At 39.5% G+C, this 25,956-nt stretch overlaps 2 protein-coding genes across 4 annotated transcripts in view; both read left to right on the top strand.

Annotated features, from left to right (window-relative positions):
- The window catches only part of mtbp.S (MDM2 binding protein S homeolog), a 29,530-nt gene extending 14,978 nt beyond the window's left edge, over window positions 1–14,552 (top strand). Inside the window, 13 exon segments of one of the 2 annotated variants that reach the window (NM_001091401.1) lie at window positions 809–881; window positions 1,810–1,927; window positions 3,474–3,647; window positions 4,241–4,351; window positions 5,156–5,320; window positions 5,546–5,639; window positions 6,010–6,165; window positions 7,291–7,386; window positions 7,465–7,731; window positions 8,609–8,834; window positions 10,102–10,215; window positions 11,709–11,774; window positions 14,191–14,552. In NM_001091401.1, coding sequence (NP_001084870.1) covers window positions 809–881; window positions 1,810–1,927; window positions 3,474–3,647; window positions 4,241–4,351; window positions 5,156–5,320; window positions 5,546–5,639; window positions 6,010–6,165; window positions 7,291–7,386; window positions 7,465–7,731; window positions 8,609–8,834; window positions 10,102–10,215; window positions 11,709–11,774; window positions 14,191–14,229 — 1,699 coding nt within the window. In that variant the 3' untranslated portion in view covers window positions 14,230–14,552. 2 annotated transcript variants of the gene reach the window in all.
- Window positions 14,553–19,879: 5,327 nt separating this feature from the next.
- taf2.S (TATA-box binding protein associated factor 2 S homeolog) overlaps window positions 19,880–25,956 on the top strand; it is a 65,423-nt gene continuing 59,346 nt past the window's right edge. The window contains exons 1-4 of one of the 2 annotated variants that reach the window (XM_018223921.2): window positions 19,880–20,145; window positions 21,795–21,849; window positions 22,919–23,079; window positions 25,387–25,505. In XM_018223921.2, the coding sequence (XP_018079410.1) occupies window positions 20,048–20,145; window positions 21,795–21,849; window positions 22,919–23,079; window positions 25,387–25,505 (433 nt within the window). In that variant the 5' untranslated portion in view covers window positions 19,880–20,047. The remainder of the gene's footprint in view (window positions 20,146–21,794; window positions 21,850–22,918; window positions 23,080–25,386; window positions 25,506–25,956) is intronic. The other variant, XM_018223920.2, reaches the window with a different exon arrangement.

The following is a 25,956-nucleotide window of genomic DNA, read 5'->3' as shown; positions in this document are numbered from 1 at the left end:
CGGAATGTCGGACGTTGTCGCAGCGTGCATCCGACACAACTGTCGAATGAAGATGCAGCATTCGCATCCGACAGTAGGGTCGGATGCACGCTGCGACAACGTCCGACATTCCTATTACTTACCTTAGATTCGACGCATCCGTCGTGACACCTGCACTTTCTCGTGTCGGAAGGGAAGGTATCGGATGTTAAAACGCCTGTTTAGTTCTACGCTAAAACACCAGAGACACGAACATTACATTTCTCTTTTGGGAAACCAGTAAAAAAATAAAAATGGAAAGCAACTGAAAAAAAGTATTTATTTCTGTTGTACAATTTGAAAACAACTGAACTGAATATAGTGTTTGGAAGGTGAACAACCCCTTTAAAAAGAAGGAAGGCACTAATGAGTTCAGAAACATCAAAAGGCCTGGACAAATGTACTGGATGATTGCAGATTTTTTTCCATGTACAATAAGAACCCCGTCACAACTCTAGCTGAGATTGGTAGGCATTTCATTCTCACAGTCTACAATCAAGAGAAGACGTCATGAAATTTAATACAGAGGGGTTACCACAAGGTGCAAACCACTGGTACATCTCAAGAATAGGAAGAGCAGATTGAATTTTGCCAGAAAACATCTGATCTATTATATTCTCTTATCCTTGATGTAAATTATAGCAATTTACTTGCCTGTTAAAAGCAAGGACCCAGTCCCCAACCATATAGATGACACTTTTATAGTTCCATAATTAGAAAGAACGTGTTTTTGGTGAATGTAGAAGTGCAACCTTTGCAGTCCAGTACTCGTTTCCTTCACATTAAACAGAAGTATAACCAGGAATGGTCTACAAGGAAAATCCAAGCTGATGTTGGACCAGCTGTGCTCCCTGACTGAAAAGGTAAGTTTGCTTTAAGTCCGTATAAGGTTCTAATAATTCAAATGAGGGGATGCAAAAACTTTGCTCCCTATTACTTTCTCCCTTTACTTTTATTTCCTACTTTTTTTTTTTCCTGATGTGGACTTTTTTTAAACAAAATATGCAGGTTATAACATTTTCAGGGACAACAATATCCTGAGACTTTGTGTCAATGCAGGAGCTGGCAATTAGGGGCAATTGGCGTTATGAAAGAGATGCTTTGATTGGATGGTTTTCTCATGCATTATTTGGGCTTTATTAAAGGAGAAGGAAAGGCTAAAATGAAGTAAGCTTGATCAGAAAGGTCTATATAAATACACCAGTAAACCCTCAAAGTAATGCTGCTCTCAGTCCTCTGTCGTACGAAACACATTTCTTTCCTTTTATTGTGTACTCATGGGCTTTTGTATCAGACTTCCTGTTTCAGCTCAAACCTCCAGGGCTTGAGCATGCTCAGTTTGATCCTCCCCTCCCTGCTGTAATCTGAGCCCAGAGCTATGAGTTCGCAGGGAGAGACTCAGGCAGGAAGTGATGTCACACCAAGCTAATATGGTGGCTGCTATCTTAAACAAAAAGAGTGTCTAGAGCTGGTATGGTAAAGTATTCAGCAGAATAAAATGTGTTATAGCTTGCACTATTGTGGTTATTCTATTGGCAAAATACTGCTTCTGTAGCTTTCCTTCTCCTTTAAAGTAGTGCTCAGTTACAAACCGCTCTTAGCTAGGCGAAATATACAAAAAAGTTAATTTCCCAGTCATTTTGATACTGGATTGTGTGTTCTTAGATTTCATTGCAGAGGAAAGGCCTAATTTTGTTTTGTTAAACTTGTATTTATAACAGCTGTATTCATATTTTTTCCCCAGCTCTTTCTGTTCATGACTAAATATGTGAATTGGTCATGTTTTCTTAGGTAGGGGCCATATTCATGTTACCATGCAATGTCTGCAGCCTACCAAATCCACCCGCCCTTCAACGCAGCTCAAAGAAATGGAGAGAGTATATGTCTAGGAAACCTAAAGACATTAAAGGTACAGACATACTGAAATAGGCAATGCCAAAGTTATATGTACAGTTATTTGAGCCTCTGCCTTTTAATAATCCATTTTTCTCTGAAGTCTCTGTGGGGCACAGGAACCAGTGGGGTAAAGCTCCATCCCTCCAGGAGGCAGGATACTTGATTGACAGGTTGGGGTTGTTTTCTCTGGAAAAAAGGCGCTTGCGAGGGGACATGATTACACTTTACAAGTACATTAGAGGACATTATAGACAAATAGCAGGGGACCTTTTTACCCATAAAGTGGATCACCGTACCAGAGGCCTCCCCTTTAGACTAGAAGAAAAGAACTTTCATTTGAAGCAACGTAGGGGGTTCTTCACAGTCAGGACAGTGAGGTTGTGGAATGCACTGCCGGGTGATGTTGTGATGCTGATTCAGTTAATGACTATAAGAATAGCTTGGATGATTTTTTGGACAGACATAATATCAAAGGCTATTGTGATACTAAGCTCTATAGTTAGTATAGATATGGGTATATAGAATTTATGTGAAAGTAGGGAGGGGGGTGTGTGTGTATGGATGCTGGGTTTTCATTTGGAGGGGTTGAACTTGATGGACTTTGTCTTTTTTCAACCCAATTTAACTATGTAACTATGACAGATGAAAAGGGGGCGTGCCAGTATTACCTCCTCTTTACCCCTAGTACTTCCTCTATGCACTTCAGTTTTTCAAGTGTCCTGACTCAGGAGTTTGGACTATATGGTCTCTAGAGAGACCCAACGAAAGGAAGATCTTCGGTCGGTGTTTTGGCCCCTGGGACACCACACGTATAAGAAGGCAGAGCAAAAAAGACTGTGGTCTTCGTTGTTACCTTGCACTTTTTATTATTGACACAATACATAAGAATTGATAATTGAGAGAGCACAATAAATCGCTGGGATCAGTTTAAATATTGATCCAATTGAGACCAGTTGGTCTACCTTTTTTTCAGCCTCGTTAAAGTGGACCTGTCACCCAGACACAAAAAGCTGTATAATAAAAGTCCTTTTCAAATTAAAAAAATTCTATTTTTTATTAAAGCATTCATAGCTGTTGTAAGCTCAGCTAAAAAAATCTCAGCTGTCAATCAAATATTGTCTGCCCCTCCTCTATGCCTTAGGCAATTACTTTCACTTTCCATTCAGCACTTCCTACATGTCACTGCTCTCCCCACATTCCCTTGTTCTCTTCACCATTTAATTGTGTAACCAGGGCATGGGGATGGACATCAGATCCCCCATTCTGGTGCACAAACAAGATTCTGAGATGATACAAGACTTGTCTTAATAAGTCTCCACAAAATGGCTCCTGCCTGCTTGTTATAATTGTTCCCATACTGAAGGAAACAAAATTCTAATGATTTATATAGTGTAATTAAAGTTCATTTTGCTTGATTAATGTGATAAAACAGGATTTTGGGTGACGGGTCCCCTTTAAGAAATGGAATATAACCACTAGTAATGCAGTGTTAATCTACTTCTATTTTAATTGACTAATTATGAATTAAAGCTGTGCCAATAACATGGTATTGTTTGTAGTTCCAGGAGTGGAATTAAAAGGAGAGTATTGCAGTTACTACTTCTTAATTCAAGGCAAAGGCTCGGGACTGTGTAAGGCGACATTGTTACATTCTGCCAGCCAGATAAGTGGGGCAGCTTCCTTGCTCTTGTTGCATCAGAGGCTTAATAATAACCATCCAGTCAACATGGCAGGTAAGAGCATATGAACTACATCTGTGCTTCTATGTATTGTATATATGTTGTATGTGCCTTTGTTTTGGTGACCATGGGTCTAGACTATTTGAATACAAATAAACTGATGAAGTCAGTGGTTCTAACCATGCCAGCACACATCTGTATATTTGTACGAGGTCCAAACAAGTCAATTTCCATTTTTATGCAAGCAAAAACAAAAAAATCATATTTTTTGATTGACTGTTAAGTTTCTGACATGCACTGGTGCTTTCAAGTGAATTTGATGCTTTTCACCAGTGCTACTAAAAATTACACAGGGATTTTTCAATAGACCAATATTTACATAATAGTAAAAGTGAGCAATATAGTGATGACAGTGTACCTATATAATCTCTTCTATTTGACTGGGCACAGCACCAGGTAAGTCAGTGAATGCCAGTCTACAGATAATCAAGGAACAAACGATTTGCACCATGTGGGAGGACATAAGTGCTAGCAGGTAAAATTGTAGTTGGGCAAAATATTTTATAAGGTAAAGATCTAATATTGTAATTGCTGCAAAAAGTTATTTTACTGATGACAACTAATGAGCTATTTTACATGTGTTCCAGAAAGCACTTCAGATATTTTAGATTCTCTTCCACATTTCAATGGAGAACAGATTGCTCTGAGAGAGCAGATACTAGCCCGTGCTCAGGTGCTAGCTGTGAAAGAGTATCTAAGTAAGTGTTAGTAACAATCCTCCTAAATTCTGTATCCTTTTGGGACATTGAGTCAGTCCGCGCTCTCTGCGTTGTCAGTCTGCGTTGAGTGAGTCCGCGTTCTCTGCATTGAGTGAGTCCGCGTTCTCTGCATTGAGTCAGTCCGCGTTCTCTGCATTGAGTCAGTCCGCGTTCTCTGCATTGAGTCAGTCCGCGTTCTCTGCATTGAGTCAGTCCGCGTTCTCTGCATTGAGTCAGTCCGCGTTCTCTGCATTGAGTCAGTCCGCGTTCTCTGCATTGAGTCAGTCCGCGTTCTCTGCATTGAGTCAGTCCGCGTTCTCTGCATTGAGTCAGTCCGCGTTCTCTGCATTGAGTCAGTCCGCGTTCTCTGCATTGAGTCAGTCCGCGTTCTCTGCATTGAGTCAGTCCGCGTTCTCTGCATTGAGTCAGTCCGCGTTCTCTGCATTGAGTCAGTCCGCGTTCTCTGCATTGAGTCAGTCCGCGTTCTCTGCATTGAGTCAGTCCGCGTTCTCTGCATTGAGTCAGTCCATGTTGAGTCAGTCTGCGTTCTCTGCGTTGTCAGGCCGCGTTCTCTGCGTTGAGTCAGTGTTTGTTTACAGTTTGCACATAGCATTATTACTCTGAAAGAAGTAATAAAATGCTGTCCTGGTTCTCACCCGGGAATAGTTTGCCTGCCTATTGTATAAGTACTCCGAATGCTTAGAAAAAAAAAAAAATACATCCTCAGAGTACAAAAGTAAATCCTCAGATGTTACACTGTGGTTTTAATTTTTATATATTTTTTTTAAAAATGTATTCCTCAAGAAAGACAAGAAGCCCAGCCTCATGCATCCGTGTCTCAGTCTAACAATCTCGGGAGACTGTTGGCACTTACAAGAGAACATGTCATTGGAGATTGTGAGAGCAGGTTAGACAGTGTATCCTACAAAAATATGCAGAATATCACCGTTTCTACACCAGCTTTTCCAGGTAGGTGTCGTGTGTGTAAATGGCTACAGTTTTCTTTGCTCTAAAATATAGGAAACAAAAATCACACTTTAATACTTTTTTACATTCATTTTCATGGCCAGCATCCCTTTCCAGTAAAACCTGTTCACTTTCATTTGCCTTCTATTCTACACACTTTGTCCTCTGTGCATACGCTATTGAGAAAAGCCACCTATTTTATTTTACTCTCTATTTCTATTATTTTAGAATCCGAAGCCATGATATCAAACCCTGCAGATTGGCCTGAAAGAAATGTTCTCCAGAATTTAGAAAATTTTGAGAAAATAAAGCAGAGGTTAAGGTGAGAGCTTCGTTTTAATTCTGTTCTGCTAAAAGGCTCTATGTATTGTATTTTAGTATAACGAACGCAGTGATATTACAAAAGTTTGCAACTGTCCCCCTTTTGTATTTTTTTTTGGCCTTTAAAATATCGAATGCAATTTGCTAAATAAGGAAATATAGGGGCTAATGTGCAGATCTGTTAAGGCAGGAAACGTGAACATGTGATCAAGGTTTGTTGGTTGTGACATTTGAATATGCAAATTAGTTTCTAAAGATTTTGGTACTTTTTCTAAATCCCAACACAATGAATTTGGTGTAGGCTTATCTAAATGTACCAAATTAAGAAATGGTACCAATGGGAGTTTGTAACTACATCTCTTGCCTCCCAGGGCTTCCATACTTTCCGGTTCAGCAGAGCAGTTGCTTGGGCGAAAGGATGGGCTGAAGGAAGGAATGACTTTGCTCGACGCTAAAGAACTTTTGAAATATTTTACTCCACAAGGCCTTGCTGTTGGAGAGCTGCAGCCTTTACAGGTTCAACGTGGGTAAGCAGAATAAATTAGGATGGTATTTCTTAGCTTTATAGAAGCATTCAATGGGTGATCATAAAATAGCATGTTACGCTTAAAGGAACAGTAACACCAAAAATTTATAGTTTAAAAAGAGTGACCATATAATGTAGTGTGGCCCTGCACTGGTACAACTGGTGTGTTTGCCTCAGAAACTCTACTATAGTTTATATAAACAAGCTGCTGTGTAGCCATGGGGGCAGCCATTCAAGCACAGGATACACAGTAGATAACAGATAAGCACTACTATAGTTTATATAAACAAGCTGCTGTGTAGCCATGGGGGCAGCCATTCAAACACAGGATACATAGTAGACAATAGATAAGTACTACTATAGTTTATATAAACAAGCTGCTGTGTAGCCATGGGGTCAGCCATTCAAGCACAGGATACACAGTAGATAACAGATAAGTATTACTATAGTTTATCTAAACAAGCTGCTGTGTAGCCATGGGGGCAGCCATTCAAACACAGGATACATAGTAGACAACAGATAAGTACTACTATAGTTTATATAAACAAGCTGCTGTGTAGCCATGGGGGCAGCCATTCAAGCGCAGGATACACAGTAGCTAACAGATAAGTACTACTATAGTTTATATAAACAAGCTGCTGTGTAGCCATGAGGGCAGCCATTCAAGCACAGGATACACAGTAGATAACAGATAAGTACTACTATAGTTTATATAAACAAGCTGCTGTGTAGCCACAGGGACATTCAATTTGATTAGGTTCATGTTTAGATAGCAGATAACAGACAAACTGTAGAGAATGCAATGGTTTTCGTTCTTTTTCACATTAGAGAGAAATCCTTAATTTACATTTTTACAAAAAGTTATTTATAGATGCTGGATACACTTGTGAAAGCGTAAAAAAATTATACAGTGGTTATATATTTTCACTATTTGAAATTACCGCTCTTTTAAGAGGCAGAACATACAATTATTAACTTTAAAGGAGAAGTCAACCTGTACGGGGAAACTTCCCCCCCCCCCCCCTGTGTAGGCCCCCTTGGGATTTTAAATAACTCCCATGAACTCGAAATTCGACCCTTAATAAACCCCCTAATAGTCCTTTGAATTAATTCTTCTGCTTTACAGTGACAATGCGTTTCTTGTAACGCCAAAACTTACCCCACGGAAACTGAAAGGGTTACCTTTTGAAAAAGCTGCGGAGTGCCATTATCACGGATTGGAGTAAGTCCCTCCTATAATTCCTCTTTTGACTCTTGTTTTTCTGAAAATGAATTTTTAAGTGCCTTCTCTTGCCTTTAGATATTGCCTCGACAACAGAAAGGCCCTTGATCGAGATGTGGCATTTTCTGAACTCCAGTCCCGCCTTATTCGCTACGAGACCCAGACAACTTGCACAAGGGAGTGCTGTCCTATTCCATTTGCTTTAAGCCCCATTCCTTCCCCCGCTGTCCTCTCGGAGCCAGGTAGTGTTCCCGATGGAGAATCCATACAGACTGAGCTCAGGGGAGATCCACTACGTCTGAAACGGCGCTCAAAGGATATAGAGGGCCTGTATCCCAGCAAGAGGTAAACCAAACTGTCATTTGCATGGAAGCCTAGAGTCAAGGACTAAAAACTGAACCATGCTCAGATTCACATTCTGACCCTTTTATGTTGCAAACCTGTACAGGTATGGGACCTGTTATCCAGAATGCTCCGGACTTGGACTTTTCTTGATAACTGATCTTTCCATAATTTGGATATTCATACTGTTAGGGGCAGATTTATCAAGGGTCGAATTGAAAAATCTAATTTGAATTTGATTTTCTAGATTTACATGCTTCTTGCTCTTTAAGAACTCGAATTCGACTATTTGCCACCTAAAACCTACCCAATTGCTGTCAATGGGAGACTTTCTGGGATCAATTTGGAGTTGTTTGCGGGCTTCAAACAACTCGATTCGAGTTTTTGAGTCGATTAAATTCACCCGAGTTTTTTTTGTTTTTTTAACATTTAGATTGGTCGAATTTCGAGTTTATGGGCGTTTTTAAAAACTCACATGAGTTGAAATTTGACCCTTGATAAATCTGACCCTTAGTCTACTTGAAGATTGTGTAAACATTAAATAAATCCAATAGGCTGGTTTTGCCTCCAATAAGGATTAATTATATCTTAGTTGGTATCAAGTACAAGCTACTGTTTTATTATTACACAGAAAAGGGAAATCAATTTTAAAAATTTAATTTATTTGGATAAAACGGCATCTATGAGAGATGGCCTTTCCCTAAAGCGGAGCTTTCTGGATAACGGATCCCATACCTGTATTTGATGCTTTTCAGCACGTTGGAGATGGCCGTTTAGCTTTGCACTTTTGTATCTCTTCTAAAACACCATTCATTTAATTGGAAAAGTGGGTGGGGATGTGAGCCCATTGTTTAAAAAAGATCTTCTCTTTGTGCCGTAGACTTGCCAAATCCGGAAGTTCTGATTCTTTGGTGTCGCTTGCAAGTGAAGGTAGTGGGCATCAGCAGCCGACAAGACTCCGGGCTGAAAGAACAGCCTCATCCGTTTCGGGCGCTCAGCCTTCCAGCACGAGGGTCCGAACTGCACCAAGTGTTCCAGCTCAATCAAAGCCTAGCTCTCATCTAGAACTGGAACAGAAGGAGTCTAGATCCCAAAAGCACAATCGGGTACCATGTTTAATTGCAAACTTTGTTAGTCTTGACTTAAAGAGGAACTATCGCGAAAATGAAAATTGAATATAAGCTTCAGCATACTGAAATAAGACTTTCAAAATACAATCAATTCAAAATTCTGTACCGTTTTTTAAATAATCGTTTATATTCACTGTTCTTCACTTTTGCCTAGAAGATGTATTAGAGCTCACTCTATTAAAATCCACAGACATGATGTCTCTCTACATGCAGAATTTGTGCAAAAGACAGTTATTTTGTTAGATTTTGTTTGTACTGGAATCAGTTATTTGAGTGAGCTCTAATTCATCTGCTAGGAAAGGGAGCCCCCCGTATCAGATAAATTGGATCTAACTGCTGCATGAAGAGAGAATGAAGACAAACCGATGCTGAGAGAGGGATAGTGAAGATAAACTTGATTATTTCAGAAAAATGCAGAATATTTAATTGATTGCATTGACAACGTTTCTTATCAGTATAATGAAGCTTATATTAAACCTTGTTGCTGTGGCTTGTAAGGGGACGTGCAAAATTAGACAAAATTAATGAATGAAAATGATAGATCAGAGTTGTAACTCATTTCTTCTGTTAGTGATAATCTGTTCTCATTCATCTCAACACTGCACATTGGGAGGCAGATTTCTCAAGGGTCGCATTTTTAATTCATGTGTTTTTTTTTTTTTGTTTTGTTTTTTTTTAACTCCAAAGAATTCGATTTTACTTGAAATTCAGTTGGTGGATAATTTATTACAAAAATCAAATATGTAAAACTGGGACTGATTTTATTAAGCCGAAAACTCAAATCGAATTTGATTCGAATTCGAACAAACTCGATTCGAGTTTTTTCTCCAAAAGAAAATCGAATGTCATGAAAGCTGCAAACATCACCTAATTGATCCCTGGACCTCTCCCACTGACTTGTACAGCAATTTAGCAGGTTTTAGGTGGCGAATAGTCAAATTCAAGTTCTTAAAGGGCCAGAGAATGATGAATCTTGAAAATCTAATAGAGTTTGGATAATTCCCTAGTCGAAGTTGAAAGTACGAATTTTCAATTCAACCCTTAATAAATCTGCCCCTTGGTGTGTGCAGTGCAGTCCTCAAGGTGTTGAATAGTCGCTATATATTCTATTTCTGTTGGATAATTAGAGAACAGGGTGACAGTCTGCTGACAGTTGTATTCTGTATTTGCCATTACAGTGGCGAACTGCCATCCGTAGTAAAATAAATTGCTCTTATAACCGTTGCATTTACTGACTTTTCAGATGCTTAAAGAAGTGGTTTCAAAAACCCTCCAGAAACACAGCATTGGGGTGGAACATCCATGTTATGCAGCCTGTAACCAGAGATTGTTTGAAATATCAAAGTTCTTTTTAAAGGTACAGTATATATTCTTTTTATTTTGAGAATAAAAGTGCTACAGGAATGGGATCCGTTATCCTGAAAAATCCGAATTATCAAAAGACTATCTCCCATTTGGGCAAATTTACTAATCTCTGAAAATTCGCCAGCGACGGCTTTGCTCACATCGCAACACTTCAACAGGCGTAGATTCGCCAGGACAATGCTAATTCACTAAAATCAGAGGGTGCGCCCAGGGCGCCAAACGCTGGTGAAGTAGTACTAGCGTTACTGCAGCAAGCGAAGCGAAGTTGCGCTAGCGTTGCCTAGCGTTTGCATACGGCGGGAAGTTAAAGTTGAATGGACGTATATGTTGCAGCAAATACATTACATTACACAAGCCCAGGGAACCTTAATAAAGTTGTCCTTTAAGGGATGAAGATCCAAATTACAGATCTGTTATCCCGAAAATTGTAATTCTTAGGTCCAGAGTATGATGAATCTTGAAAAACTAATGCAAATTTTTTAGGGATACATCCAGGATTCGGTTCGTGACTCGGCCTTTTTCAGCAGGATTTGGATTCGGCCAAATCCTTCTGCCCGGCCGATCTGAATCCTAATTTGCATATGCAAATTAGGGGTGGGAGGGAAATCGCGTGACTTTTTGTCACAAAACAAGGAAGTAAAAAAGGTTTTCCCCTTCCCACCCCTAATGGGGTGTCAATAGCTAAAGGACCGTAGGTTGGACACGCCTAATTTTTACAATTTCCCCCAATAAATGGAGCTTTAGACCTTCTGAATTGCTAGTGGGTCCCCTTTTTTACTGGGGCCCTGTTCCTTGTATCCTCACCAGCAAATCTGATTCTTTTATATAATTCTGTGCAAAGCAGGCGAGTATTTCTGAGATTGCATTCCATATTGACGAATCCAAAATAGTGGATTCGGTGCATCCCTAAAATTTATTAAAATACTTGAATCGAGTTTGGATAATTCCCTGGTCAAATTTGACAGTTTTGTCAATTTTTGAAAATTAGAATTTTCAATTGGACCCCTGATAAATCTGCCCCATATTGTAAGGTCTTTGTAAACGCTCCAATCGCACTAAATGGAAACCACATTTACTATGAGCAAACCAACCTACAGGGAATTGGTACACACACATCTTGCAGTTCTGTTAGCACTATCCAACCATGAATTACAAAGCTAAGGTGTATAGCAATTTAAAAAGCTGCTGGTTAAGTCCACTTTGTTGTATAAGGTACAGGGTATATAGACAGGAGGAAGCTCTGGACTGAATTCCTGCCTTAAAAGTTCCTTCCAGTGCCCATTTTTGTTTGACCAAGAGCAAAGCACATTGGCACAATTATCAGCAACGTGTAGGGCAGAAAAGGTCCATTTGCTATAGGGGCACATGATTCACGTAGTTTGGGTAAAGCAATGTGTGACCGTTCTTAGAGTTTTATGGCTTGGCCATTTCCAGAGTTGATATGCAATGCTCAAGTTTGGTGTCAACCCTACTGTTTTGTTATAGGATCTGAAAACGTCAAGAGGGCTCTTAGATGAGATGAAAAAAGCTGCAAGTAACAATGCCAAACAGGTGAGATTGTAAAAGAGGCATCATAGTCTATGTGAGCCTTAGAAACTGTTTAAAGGGATTCTGTCATGATTTTTATGATGTTTTTTTTTTTTTTTTTCGAAATGACACTGTTTACAATGCAAATAATTCACTGTACAAAATAAAATTTCATTCCTGAACCAGCAAGTGTATTTAGTTGTAATATTGGTGTGTAGGTGCATCTCAGGTCATTTTGCCTGGTCATGTGATTTCAGAAAGAGCCAGCACTTTAGGATGGAACTGCTTCCTGGCAGGCTGTTGTTTCTCCTACTCAATGTAATTGAATTTGTCTCAGTGGGACCTGGATTTTACTATTGAGTGCTGTTTTTAGATCTACCAGGCAGCTGTTATCTTGTGTTAGGCAGCTGTTATCTGGTTGCCTTCCCATTGTTCTATTGTTAGGCTGCTGGGGGGTGGGATCACTCCAACTTGCAGTACAGCAGTAAAGAGTTATTGGCGTTTATCAGAGCACAAGTCAATGACTTGGGACAGCTGGGAAATTGACAATATGTCTAGCCCCATGTCAGATTTCAAAATTGAATATAAAAAAATCTGTTTGCTCTTTTGAGAAATGGATTTCAGTGCAGAATTTTGCTGGAGCAGCACTATTAACTGGTGCATTTTGAAAATACTTTCCCATGAGAGTATCCTTTTGAAGGATAAGTAAACCTTTAAAATAAGTCAATGTAAAATTGATGAGGGTGATATTCTAAGAAATTTTGCAATTTACATTCATTATTTTCTTTTTATTCTTAACTATATTAACTCAGGAGTGCCCATACTTTACTAATGCGAGGTCTACTTTTAGTGATGATTTCCCATTATGATCTACATCCATAACATCACTGTTAGCATTCTGTTCCATGGAAAATATTACTTAAATATTATACTGATTTGAGAAAATTTATGCTGCTCTATTTAACAAACCACTATTTCTATGTGACCTTGACGTAATAAATATCTGAATAAAAAGCATGAAACAGGAGGGTGATATAGATGAGCTGTTTATTGACAGTGTCTTGAGATCTACTGATCACCAGCTTAAAGGGATCCTGTCATCGGAAAACATGTTTTTTTCCAAAACGCATCAGTTAATAGTAATAGTGCTACTCCAGCAGAATTCTGCACATTTCTCAAAAGAGCAAACTGCTTTTTTTTTATATATTCAGTTTTGAAATCTGACATGGGGCTAGACATTTTGTCAATTTCCCAGCTGCCCCAGGTCATGTGACTTGTGCCTGCACTTTAGGAGAGAAATGCTTTCTGGCAGACTGCTGTTTTTCCTTCTCAATGTAACTGAATGTGTCTCAGTGGGACATGGGTTTTTACTATTGAGTGTTGTTCTTAGATCTACCAGGCAGCTGTTATCTTGTGTTAGGGAGCTGCTATCTGGTTACCTTCCCATTATTCTTTTGTTTGGCTGCTGGGGGGGGGAGGAAGGGGGTGATATCACTCTAACTTGCAGTACAGCAGTAAAGTAGAGTGATTGAAGTTTATCAGAGCACAAGTAACATGACTGGGGGCAGCTGGGAAATTGACAAAATGTCTAGCGCCATGTCAGATTTCAAAATTGAATATAAAAAAAATCTGTTTGCTCTTTTGAGAAATGGATTTCAGTGCAGAATTCTGCTGGAGCAGCACTATTAACTGATGCGTTTTGGAAAAAAAAAAACATGTTTTCCCATGACAGTATCCCTTTAAGGTCTTAATGGTAGATCCCGATCTACCTTTTGGGCACCCCTGTATTAAGGGATACATGTGCTGTTAATATGAATGGATTTAGTTCCAATAGCGCCACCTGCTGGTCAGTTTCCCACCAGTTTGAACACCTTTTAAAATCTTTCCTAAGCAGAACATCATCAAAGCAGCCTCTTTCTTTCTCCTGACAACTTCCTTGACTACTTAGTGGTCAGACTGGTGGGAAACTGACCAGCAGCCCAACCACAGCCCTTTAGCAGTAAAGATCTGTCTCCAAAGATGCCCCAATAGCTCCCCATCTTCTTTTCTGCTGATTCACTGCACATGCTCTGTGCTGCTGTCACTTACTGAGCTTAGGGACCCACTCACAATATACAGTACACATAGAATAGAAGTGTCACAATATAAGGCTGATTAGTAATTAATACACATAATTAGCGTATATACTTGAATATAAGCTGACCCGAGTATAAGCCGAGGTACCTAATGTAACCTAGGAAAACTGGGAAACTTTATTGACTCAAGTATAAGCCTATACTATAAACTTGCTATATAAGTGAAAGTTATCAAAGATCGGTCAACAGCTGCTCAGAGCCCACGGAGCATGTGAGTGTCACAGACCCTTTCCAAGATGGTGACCCCCTGTGACACAATCTTATTCAGAATCCCTTTCATTGAGCCATTTTCTTCTCTCCCACAGGTGATTCAGTGGGAATTGGACAAGCTAAAGAAGAAATAAGCTGAAGAAAGCACAGAGGACTATATGTACTACTACAAGACACAATACTGGTACACAACATAGATGCAAAGTGAGGAAACCCCCTGTTTAAACAGTCGTTTTGTGATGTTTCTGGGGCACCAGCACCACAAGTCCCACAATTATCTTTCCTATGGAGACTCAGGCCAAGATAAAGCACAATGCTGTAACATTCATCATTATCACACTTTTCTTCTGTGTATTATAAGTATAAATACAAATTGTACATTTTTGTTTTTTTGTTTTTAATTAAAATATATATTTTTTTTCTTTTCCTAAATAAAAGTTTGCCTATTTCAGCTTCATCTATTTGGCTGCTTAGACAGTGACAGTGTTACCTCTATAAAGAGAATTTTGGGTCGATATTTCCAGAAGCAGAAGATGCCGTTGTGTGTGTATCCGAACTGCACATAGAATCGTGCAGAGGCTCTGGTTACCCTGAAAATGAGAAATGCAAGTTGTGGAACACAAAACCAGCTTCCCAACCCTCAAATTATGTATTTTCTGGTTTTAGGGGGGCTATTGGTTAGAGTTTTGGTTAAAGGGGATCCGTCACCCCAAAAAAATATTCAAAATCCTATTTTATCACATTAGTCAAGCTAAATGAACTTTAATTACACTGTATAAATTATTTGAATCTTGTTTCCTTCAGTCTGGGAATTCATAATTATAACAAGCAGGCAGGAGCCATTTTGTGGACACTGTTATTAAGACAAGTCTTGTATCATCTCAGAATCTTGTTTGTGCACCAGAATGGGGGAGCTGATGTCCATCCCCATGTCCTGGTTACACAATTAAACGGTGAAGAGAACTGGGGGAATGTGGGGAGAGCAGTGACATGTAGGAAGTGCTGAATGGAAAGTGAAAGTAATTGGCTAAGACATAGAGGAGGGGCAGACAATATTTGATTGACAGCTGAGAATTTTAAATGAGCTTACAGCAGCTATGAATACTTTAATAAAAAAAATAATTTGGATTTCATGTTTAAATTGAAAAGGACTTTTATTATACAGCTTTTTGTGTCTCAGTGACCGGTCCACTTTAAAGGCGTTGCGTCTTTCTGATTAGAGGATTATCCAGTTTATAAATTCCATTTTTACACAACTAATAGGAGAAGAAGTTCATTGATCCCAATGGATATTATAGTCTCATTGCCTGGGAAAATTGGTCATGGCGGCACAGAAATTGCTTGAACATAAATATGTCACTATTGTAAATACAAAATACATAGTTGTATTGCCACACCCATATTGTGGGGAATGTTTTTTGGAAGGGTAAAGGGGGTCTAGGGCATCAGAAAAAAATGCCTCTCATTGTTTTTTAAAGGATAAGTAAACCGTTACAATAAGTCAATGTAAAATTGACGAGAGTGTTATTCTAAGCACTTTTGTAATTCAAATTATTTTCCTTTTTATTCTAAAATATTAAGGGATACATGTGCTGTTAATATGGATGAATTTTGTTACAACAGCGCCATCTGCTGGTCAGTTTCTGACCAGTCTGACCACCAAGTAGTCACCAAGTAGTCAAGGAAGTTGTCTGGAGAAAGAGGCCGCTCTGATGTTCTTCTGCTTAGGAAAAAAATAGAAACCATTTCTCAAATATTTCCTAAGTCCCAACATTCGAAAAATGTAAAGAGGGACCAAAACATGCGTAGAACAGAGACCTGTTTGGGTTTGATGTCTTATAATAGTTTTACTAATAAAGGTGAAATTGCCTTTAAAGGAGATCTAAACCCCCAAAGTAATGGAAACCTCCTACCCTCCATAGTCCCCCCCCCCGCACAGGTGTTAACTCCTGTAAATGCACCCAAGTCTTTAATTACCAATCGATGCAGAGTCAGTGCAGTGGAGCTCAAGGGGAACTATTGTGAAAATGTAATATATGCTTCATCATACTGAAATAAGAAATTGAAATTTTGCATTGTTTTTCTGAAATAATCAAGTTTATATTCACTATCCCTCTCTCAGCATCTGTTTCTCTTCATTCTGTCTTCATGCAGCAGTTGGGTGTCAGATATTCATTGAGGGTTGGATCCAATATATCTTATAGGGGGGGCTCCCTTTCCTAGAAGATGAATTAGAGCTCACTCAACTGATTTCAGTACAAACAAAATCTGAAAAAATAACTGCTGTTGCACAAATCCTGCATGTAGAGAGACATGATGTTTGGTGATTTTAATAGAGTGAGCTCTAATTCATCTGCTAGGAAAGGAGCCCCCCTATAAGATATATTGGATCTAACTGCCAATGAACATCTGACACCCAACTGCTGCATGAAGACAGAATGAAGAGAAACAGATGCTGAGAGAGGAATAGTGAAGCTAAACTTGATTATTTAATAAATTATGTCGAATATTTAATTGATTATATTTAGAAAGTTTCTTATTTCAGTATGCTGAAGCTTATATTAAATTTTCATTTTTGCGATAGTTTCCCTTTAAATTGTTACATTTGTTTCTTTGCTTATCTTAAATTGTTACAAATGTATCTAAGTGCAGCTCGTGTTCCATGCTCTGTCAAAAAGCCTCTTATTTAAATGAACTTTCAGAAACATTTTATCTTTTTTTTTCGAGTAAGTGCAGGAGATCAAAGAGAAACCCGGGACTGTGGGCTGAGCTGTCAAAATCGTGACTGTCCCGCAGAATACGATATATTTGGGAGGTATGCTGCTATCTGGTTACCTCCCCATTGTTCTTTTGATATACTGGGGTGGGGGTTGCAATAAGTCCAACTTGCAGTGCAGCAGTAAAGAGTCACAACTCACATGACTGAGGGCACTTGGGATCAAGAGGTCAGGTCTAGCCCCATGTCAGATTTAAAAATTAAATATAAAAAAAAATCTGTTTGCTATTTATTTTTTTTTTTTTAAAAAAATGGATTCCAGTGAAGAATTCTGCTGGCGCAGCACTATTAACTGATCTGTCCAGCAACTGGGGTTACACTCTCTCCTCTGGAGCAGGGTTGCCAGGTTGGTGGTTTTCCTGCCAAATTGGGCTATTAATTTAAAACCCAGGCTGGGTTTGAAAGTACAAACTAGCCAATGTACAGATTTGGGCTACTTTTTGGGCCTTTGGCTGGTTTGTACTTTGGAAACCAGCCAACGTTTTTTCTTGCCCTAATGTGCCAAGCCTACGTCTTCCAGTTAGGTTTGCCACCTTTTCCGGAAAAAAATACCAACCTTCCTATATATTGATATTTCCCTATTAATAACATTGGGATCAACCATCATTTTTGCCGGCCAGGTGGCAACCCTACTTCCAGTGCATGTTGGGTAATGTAATTTTTGTTTAACAATTTGCCGACTGCCAAGTTTAATGTAAGACTACAATACCCAGCATGCAATGGGACTAGGGTTGCCACCTTTTCTGGGAACAAAAATACCGGCCTTCCTGTATATTTATCTTTTTTCCCTATTAATAACATTGGGATCAACCATCATTTTTACCGGCCAGCTGGAATCCCTAAATGGGACTGACTTTTGTAGAAGTCGGGAGTTACCAGATCTCCTGTCCCATTTTCCAGTGACTTTCCTCAATTTTAGACAATTTTGGGTCAACAATCTTTTGCCCAACAAAATATCTAGAGGTTGACCAGTTTTACCAATATTTATTGAAATTCTATATGTATTAGGGCCCCTACACCTCCTGGGCCCCCATACAGAGTTAAGTCAGCTGGTGATGGGCAAATTTGACCCATTCTGCTTCATGGAAAAATTTGAAAATGCCATATTTTCATATTTATTCATTTATTTTAGACTTTTTTCACTGCACTTATTGTGATTTTGTGGGCTTCTTTTGAAGTGAGTTTTGGTCTGGTTTTGTAGCCGACTTGGGCTGGTTTCGAAAATTAGACCTGGCAACCCTGCTCTGGAGGCAGGACAAACTCTTTGTTGTCATGTGTGCAGTGTCAATGTCAGGGGTGTCCAAACTTTTTGCACGAGGGCCAGATTTAGTGAGGTAAAAATGTGTGAGGGCCAACCATTCAGCCTGACATCCATTCCAAGGTAGCTATCTTAAGATCAGAATCATTCACTGCTGGAGATGGACACGTACACGGCATTTAGGAAGTGGAGTCTGTTTGGACTTATTCTCCGCGCCTCATTTAGTCAAGGAATCGCGTAACCGTAGCAATAATATTTGGGCACATGATTAGTGAAATGATCGTTTATACTGCTGCCTGTGTGCTGAAGGTGTTAGCAATAGACACGTAGGGTAGAGTCCTGGGTCGGGTACCCGGGGGTGACCCGCAAAAACCTGCGGTACCTTGTGGGTTGAGGGGAGAAGTTCTGGGTGCGGGTAAAGAAGAGGGTCGGTGGTTCTGCGGTCGTGCCGTGGGTCTTCTCAGTAGCTATATTTACTCCTTTTTTCTGGTCACGGCTACTTTCGATGACTTCAGTTCAGGTTTACAATGACAGCACTTCCTGTTTTACTCCTTTTTTTTCTGATCATGTCTACTTCCGATGAGGTCACTTCCGGTTTACAATGAAAGCACTTCCTGATTCATGATCGTCAGCGGGTCGTGGGTCTGGGTTGTAAATAAGGTACTTGCAGGTAGAGTCGGGTTGTGGTTCCAATCGGGTAAGAATGTGGGTACGGGGCCCAAAAAATGGACCTGCGCAGGCAGATTTATCAAATGTCGGTGTATTTTCAAATTAAGAAACTTAGAATTTCTAAGTAATTTTTGGGTATTTCGACCATCGAATAGGCCAAATTTGACTTTGATTCGAATTGGAAAACCTTCGAAAATTCAACCACTTGAAAATCAAAGTACTGTCTCTTTAAAAAAAATCGACTTTGCCACCTTAAACCTGCCGAATCGCTGTTTAGCCTATGGGGGACCTCTTAGAACTTTGAGGCTTTTGGGCAAGTTTTGAGAAGTCCTTGGAATCGTTCGTTTCGAAGGGTTAAATCATTCAATCGTACGCTTTTACTTCGATCGAATACAGCCGTTTTTGCTGGAAAAAATACTTTGACTAGTGAAGTACTCAAATTCGATGGTCGAATTTCGAAGTTTTTTTTATACTTCGAAATTTGATCTATGCCCCGTAATGGCACGTAGTGATGCACCGCTCTCGCATACGTCTTTAGTTTACTGTACAGGCAGTAGTATAGACGATCATTTCACTAATCATGTGCCCAAATATTACTGCTACGCCTACGAGATTCCTGATCGACCTGTGCTGGGGGGTCGCATTATTATTCATTTCATGATGGAGGCTGAGGGCCGGTGTAAATTTGAAAAAGGGCCGCAATTGGGCCTAACTTTAAACATGCCTGATCTATGTATTTCTAGTATGTGCACTGCCGGTTCTGGCTCCAGTGCTGCAAAAAGGAGAAGTGATTTCAGTTACAGCTGTCAGTCAGAACAAGCAAAGTAACTCAAGTAAGAACTAAATAAGCCCATACTGCTTTCAATAGCAATTCAATCTACAAATAACTCTTAAGCCACAGAAAAGGTCTAACAAAATGTACCCTGGCAACTGTTTATAACGCAGACAATACATAAAAAAAAAAAGTTTAACAACGCTGCACATCATGTAACTTGTTAGTGTGTGTCTGAGCAGCATTGCCCACGATAAAGATGGCTACTCAAGCGGTAGCGCGTTCACCAGTAACTTCCGGCCCCGCGAGAGTTCAAGCTGAGAAGCCGGAAAGCGGAAGTGCTGGAGCTAAGGTACATGCCTGGGACATTGATGGAGCACGGGAGACGAATGTGATCACCGGCCGAGCTTCCTCCGTTACCATAGCAACTGTTGGGCCTCAGCAGCTGGGTTACGGAGTCATGATGCGTGTCCTTAAATGAGCCTGGCAGCTGTAGGAGGCAGTGGTACCGTGCCCAGCACAATGAATAAGAAGAAAGGAGACAAGGGCTTTGAGAGCCCCAGACCTTACAAATTATAAGTATCCTTATTCACTTGTTTTTGTGCTTAGGAGTTGTCACATGCGCTGTCACGTGGTATAGTTGTACCTGTGTGGCGCCTTCCATTTCTACCTGTCTGCTCTGCTGCACCCCTCCCCCTCTCTCTGTGGCAGTGTATTCAGCAGGGTTCCCTTGTCTAATTTTCAAACCAGCCCAAAACTAGCCAAGAGGCACTTCAAAAGTAACCTACAAATAACACAACATTTGCAGTGAAAAAGTCTAAAAAAATAAATGAATGTGTGAAAAAGCGCCTTTTTTCTATTTTCACTGATTTGCTCATTTGTGAAGCAAAATGGGAAAGATCTGCCCCCTTCACCAGGAGGGGCTCAGGGGCCATATGAGGCCCGAATACATATACAATTTCTATAAACATTGTTAAAACAATTCAACCTCTAGACGTTTTGGTGGCCAGCAGATTTTTGCCCCAAAATTGTCTGAAATTGAGGAAAGTCGCCAGAATTTGCGAGAATACAGAGCCCAAAATCTGGTGACTCCCAACTTCTACACAAGTCAGTCCCGTTGCATGCTGGGTATTGTAGTCTTACATTAAACTTGGCAGTCAGCAAATTGTTAAACAAAAACTACATTGCCCAACATGCACTGGGAGACACAGGCTTGGGGGGAAAACAACAACTTTGGCTTTATTCCTAAGTAAAAACCAGCCAAAGGCCCAAAAAGTAGCCCAAATCCGTACCTTGGCTAGTTTGTACTTTCAAAACCTGCCTGGACTTAAAATTAGTAGCCCAGTTTGGCTGGAAACTAGGGATGCACTGAATCCAGGATTCGGCCTTTTTTCAGCAGGATTTGGATTTAGCCGAATCCTTCTGCTCAGCCGAACCGAATCCAAATCCTAATTAACATATGCAAATTAGGGGTGTGACTTTTTGTAAAAAAAAAAAAAAGGGCTTTAGTTCGTCACATTTTTATGCAATCTTTTTGTTCAACCCACTGAATTAAAGCTGAAAGTCTGCAGTTCAACTGCATCTGAGTTGTTTCATTTAAAATTCATTGTGGTCATGTACAGAACCAAAATTAGAAAAAAAGTTGTCTCTCTACAAACATTTATGGACCTAACTTTATCTGTATTCTGAGGGTCCCTGTGTGTGTGGCACATTCCAGTTAGAGCATTCTGCCTATGCTTTGTTATATTTTATAAGAAGAATTTTATGTGCAGTTTTCTATGTGCTGCATTTAAACTTAAAGGGCACCTGTTGGGCAGAAATATTATCCCCAACCAAAGGTGTAGGCTAATAGAACCTGCATTGCGGTTGGGAGTAACGGTGGTTTTTATTTAAAAAATTGCCACCAGCACCAGGAGGCAGCTCCCGGCACGAGCATCCATGTCAGTAAGAGCACATATTAAGCAAGTCTTGCCATTCACTCATTATGCACATGTGCCCCAACATGGACACTCGTACCAAGAGCTCACTCCCTGTGTGGGTGGCCTATCGCGCTGGCTGGAGGCAATTAAAAAAAATACTACTGTTACCCCCAACCGCAATGCAGGCACTATTATCCCACACCTTTGGTTGGGGATAACATATTTGCCCAACAGGTGCCCTTTAATAAAAACACATCCTGTTCTATCAGCAAATGAAAAGTCATGTTTTTTTTTTTCAATTTTACGACCCACCAGGTTGTCTGCATCAACAACATCAACTTCCAGAGAAAGTCTGTCATAGTAAGTACAGCCAAGATTATCTACTCAGCGGCATGGTAATTTTCCCTGGCACATATACATCTGATTTGTTTTAGTCAAAGGCAGGAACATCAAACCAGTACCAATATGCTGTCAAGATGCAGAATTTCTTCTTAGGCAACCAGTTCACCTACAGCATGAGTGCCCATACTTTACTAATGCAAAGTCTATTTTTAGTAATATTGTGCCATTATGATCTACATCCATAAAAGCATTGTTAGCATTCTGTTCCTTTAAAAATATTGCTTAAATATTGATTTATGAGAAAATGTATATTGTTATATTTAAACCTCTATTTCTTATGTAACCTTAACATAATAAATATGAAAATAGGAGGGTGATCTAGACAAGCAGTTGACCGTGTCTTGATATCTACTGATCACCAGCTAAAGGTCTACTGGTAGGTCCTGATCTATTGATCACCAGCTAAAAGGCCTATTGGTAGATCCCGATCTACAAATCACCAGCTAGCGGTCTACTGGTAGATTCTGATCTACTGAATTTTGGCCACCAATTTTTTTTCTTACGTGGGGTCCTAGCCACCAATATTTTTTAATGGGGGGCCCTGGCCACAAATGTTTTTTATGGGGGGCCCTGACCACCAATATCTTTTTAGTAACATGTGGGAACCCTAGCCACCAATATTATTGTTGTTTTTTTACTGTGTGGTGGGGGCGGACCTGTGGGGAGGGCGGACCTGTAGGTGGGGCTTGCGGTGGGCGCAGCCCAGGGGGCCCAGTAAATTTTGTGGTGTGGGGCCCTGTGATTTCTGATGGCGGTCCTGTGTATGTTTCATAATTGTCTGTGGCTTTTTTTCCTGCACTAAACAAGACAGACCTACAGTTGTTTCATGTCTCGATTTCCTGGTTCTTCTGAGCATTTATGGGAGGAGGCAGCCGGGAATCAAATGGCCAGCACACTAATAAAGCTACTTATTTTAGGGGACACCAGCCTGATGAATTTTATTTTGGTTTAATTCTGAAATTAATGAACGGTTATTCGTATGTCTCATAATGCGCATTATTCTAATACTTTCCTATGTGCATGTCAGGGCTTTGTGGAATTAACAATATGTCCCACGGTGACCAGCCTGAACAGGATCAAGCTAAACAGCAAGCAGTGCCGAATATACAGAGTGAGGGTGAATGATCTAGAAGCTGCTTTCTTATACAATGACCCAACTCTGGAAGTCTGCCACCATGAGTCCAAACAGTGAGTTTATCAGCACCACACTGAGATACTGAGACCATGTTAGAACTCCATGGAGGTTATGTAATAAAAGGCACAAAGTTTGCCCAGGAGCAGTAACCCATAGCAACCAATCAGCAGGGAGTATTAACTGGTCACCTCTTTAAAAACAAACATCTTATTGGTTGCTATGGGTTACTGCTCCTGGGTAAACTTAGTGCCTTTTATTACATATGAAGCATGTCTGTTTTTTTTCTTTACTTCCTCTGTTTCAGTGTGAATTTGAGGTGACCATGTGTGACTGTATATGAACCTAATTGTTATATATTATGGGGTAGGGGATTTTTAAAATTGCTTTCCTTTTTCTCTGTAATAATAAAACAGGACCTTGTACTTGATCCCAACTAAGATATAATTAATCCTTATTGGAAGCAAAACCAGCCTATTGGCTTTATTTAATGTTTACATGGATTTTCTAGTAGACTTGAAGCTATGGCGATCCAAATTACTGAAATATCCATTATCCGGAAAACCCCAGGTCTCAACCATTCTCTATAACAGGTCCCATACCTCTATATATTTTGCAGGTGTAGGATCTCCCATAGACTCCATTTTTTTCAAAATAATCTGGATTTTTAAAAATTATTTCCTTTATCTCTGTAATAATAAAACAGTAGCTTGTACTTGATCCCAACTAAGATATAATTAATCCTTATTGGAGGCAATACTGTGGTACTTGTTGGTAATTATTGTTAAAAATAGACACCCTCTAACTGGGTGAATTTTTAAACTATTCAAGCAAGTACTAAGCAACATTGTAAAACTGTATATTTATTAATCCTCCTATAGCAGGTTCACCTCGGCCAAATCTTAGTGTGTTGCATTAAAGGATAAGTAAACCTTTAAAATAAGTGAATGTAAAATTGATGAAGGTGCTATTCTAAGCACTTTTGTCATTTACATTCATTATTATTTTTTTTTATTTGAAGTTATTAAGAGATACATGTGTTGTTAATATAAATGAATTTTGTTCCAACATCGCCACTTGCTGGTCAGTTTCCCACCAGTCTGACCACCAAGTAGTCAAGGAAGTTGTCAGGAGAAAGAAAGAGGCTGCTCTGATGTTCTTCTGTTTAGGAAAGATGTGAGAAAGGTTTATAATGCTTTTCCTAAGCAGAAGAACATCAGAGCAGCCTCTTTCTTTCTCCTGACAACTTCCTTGACTACTTGGTGGTCAGACTGGTCAGAAACTGAGCAGCAGGTGGTGCTGTTGTAACACAATGAATTCATATTAACAATATATGTATCCCTTAATATCTTGGAATTAAAACAAATTAAATAATGAACATTGCAAAACTGCTTAGAATAGCACTCTCATCAATTTTACATTTACTTTTTTTAAAGGTTTACTTAACCATGAGCATCACATCATTAATACACAATAGATTAAATTCTTTAACCACAAGGGGGCAGCACAGAACAGTAGAAAGCAGTTAACCATAATTTATTTGCCATTCCAAACTTAAACCACTCGCCCACAAACGAATTTTAGTGGGTGTTGATCTGTTATTCAGAATGCTTGGAAACCAGGGTTTTCCGGATAACGGATATTTCTGTAATTCTGAACTTCAATCCCTTTGTCTACTAGAAAATCATGTAAACATTAAATAAACCCAATAGGCTGGTTTCGCTTCCAATAAGGATTAATTATATCTTAGTTTGGATCAGGTACAATATACTGTTTTTTTATTACAGAGAAAAAGGAAACCACTTATAACAATTTGGATTACTTGTAAAAAATGGAGTCTATGCTTTCTGTAATTCAGAGCTTTCTGGATAATGGGATAATGGGTTTTATATATATATACTGAAAATTCGTCCATAAATTGTTGGCTCTCATTATACAAAGAACAGATTTATCTCCTGATTTATCTTGGCTGTTTACTCAGGTATGGTAAAACATTCTGTAGAATAAATACAGTGTTATAGCTTGCACTATTGTGGTTATTCTATTGGCAATAAACTGCTTCGGTAGCTTTCCTAAGCTCAGTAATTGAGAGTATGTACTTTGAATGGGTTACTACTGGGGTATCTTCCCCTCTAAAGAGCTGTGGTTACCTTGGGCTGGTACAGAACCCCCCAAAAAAACTCCAGGGGGTGCAAGAGCACTAAGGAATGCCTTATTGGCTGGCAGAACATGGCTTGTTTCCCCTGCTTTTTAACATTTGCAGAGGATTTATATACTGTTTCTGTGTGTGTGTGGGTTTCTTCTTTACAGTTCCTGATCATAATAAGTGTTAATTTTTTTTCTGCTCTCTTCTATTCTTATAGGAGGAATCTTAATTATTTTTCCAATGCATATGCAGCTGCAGTAACTGCGGTAGATCCCGACGCTGGGAATGGAGAACTATGCATTAAAGTGCCATCTGAACTGTGGAAGCTTGTAGATGGTATGTCATAGTAATAAACCTACCTGCTGTTAGGGTAGGTGACCATGATTCCTTTAAAGGAACAGTAAAATAAAAAAATATAGTGTGAGTAATGAATAAATGATGTAGTGTTGCCCTGCACTTTTAAAACTGGGGTGTTTGCTTTAAAAAGATTATTATAGTTTATATAAACAAGCCACTGTGTAGCCATGGGGGCAGCCATTCAAGCACAGGATACACAGTAGATAACAGTTAAGTACTACTATAGTTTATATAAACAAGCTGCTGTGTAGCCATGGGGACAGCCATTCAAGCACAAGAAAAATATTAGATAACACAGACCTTACCTGTTGGCTGCCCCCATGGCTACACAGCAGCTTGTTTATATAAACTACAGTAGCCTTTCTGAAACAAACACAGTAGTTCTACCAGTGCAGGGCAACACTACATTATATTATCATTACTTTAATAC

Source organism: Xenopus laevis, chromosome 6S (genome assembly GCF_017654675.1).
Source record: "Xenopus laevis strain J_2021 chromosome 6S, Xenopus_laevis_v10.1, whole genome shotgun sequence".
In the NCBI taxonomy this organism is placed as follows: domain Eukaryota; kingdom Metazoa; phylum Chordata; class Amphibia; order Anura; family Pipidae; genus Xenopus; species Xenopus laevis.
This window is presented reverse-complemented; position numbering and strand designations above follow the sequence as displayed.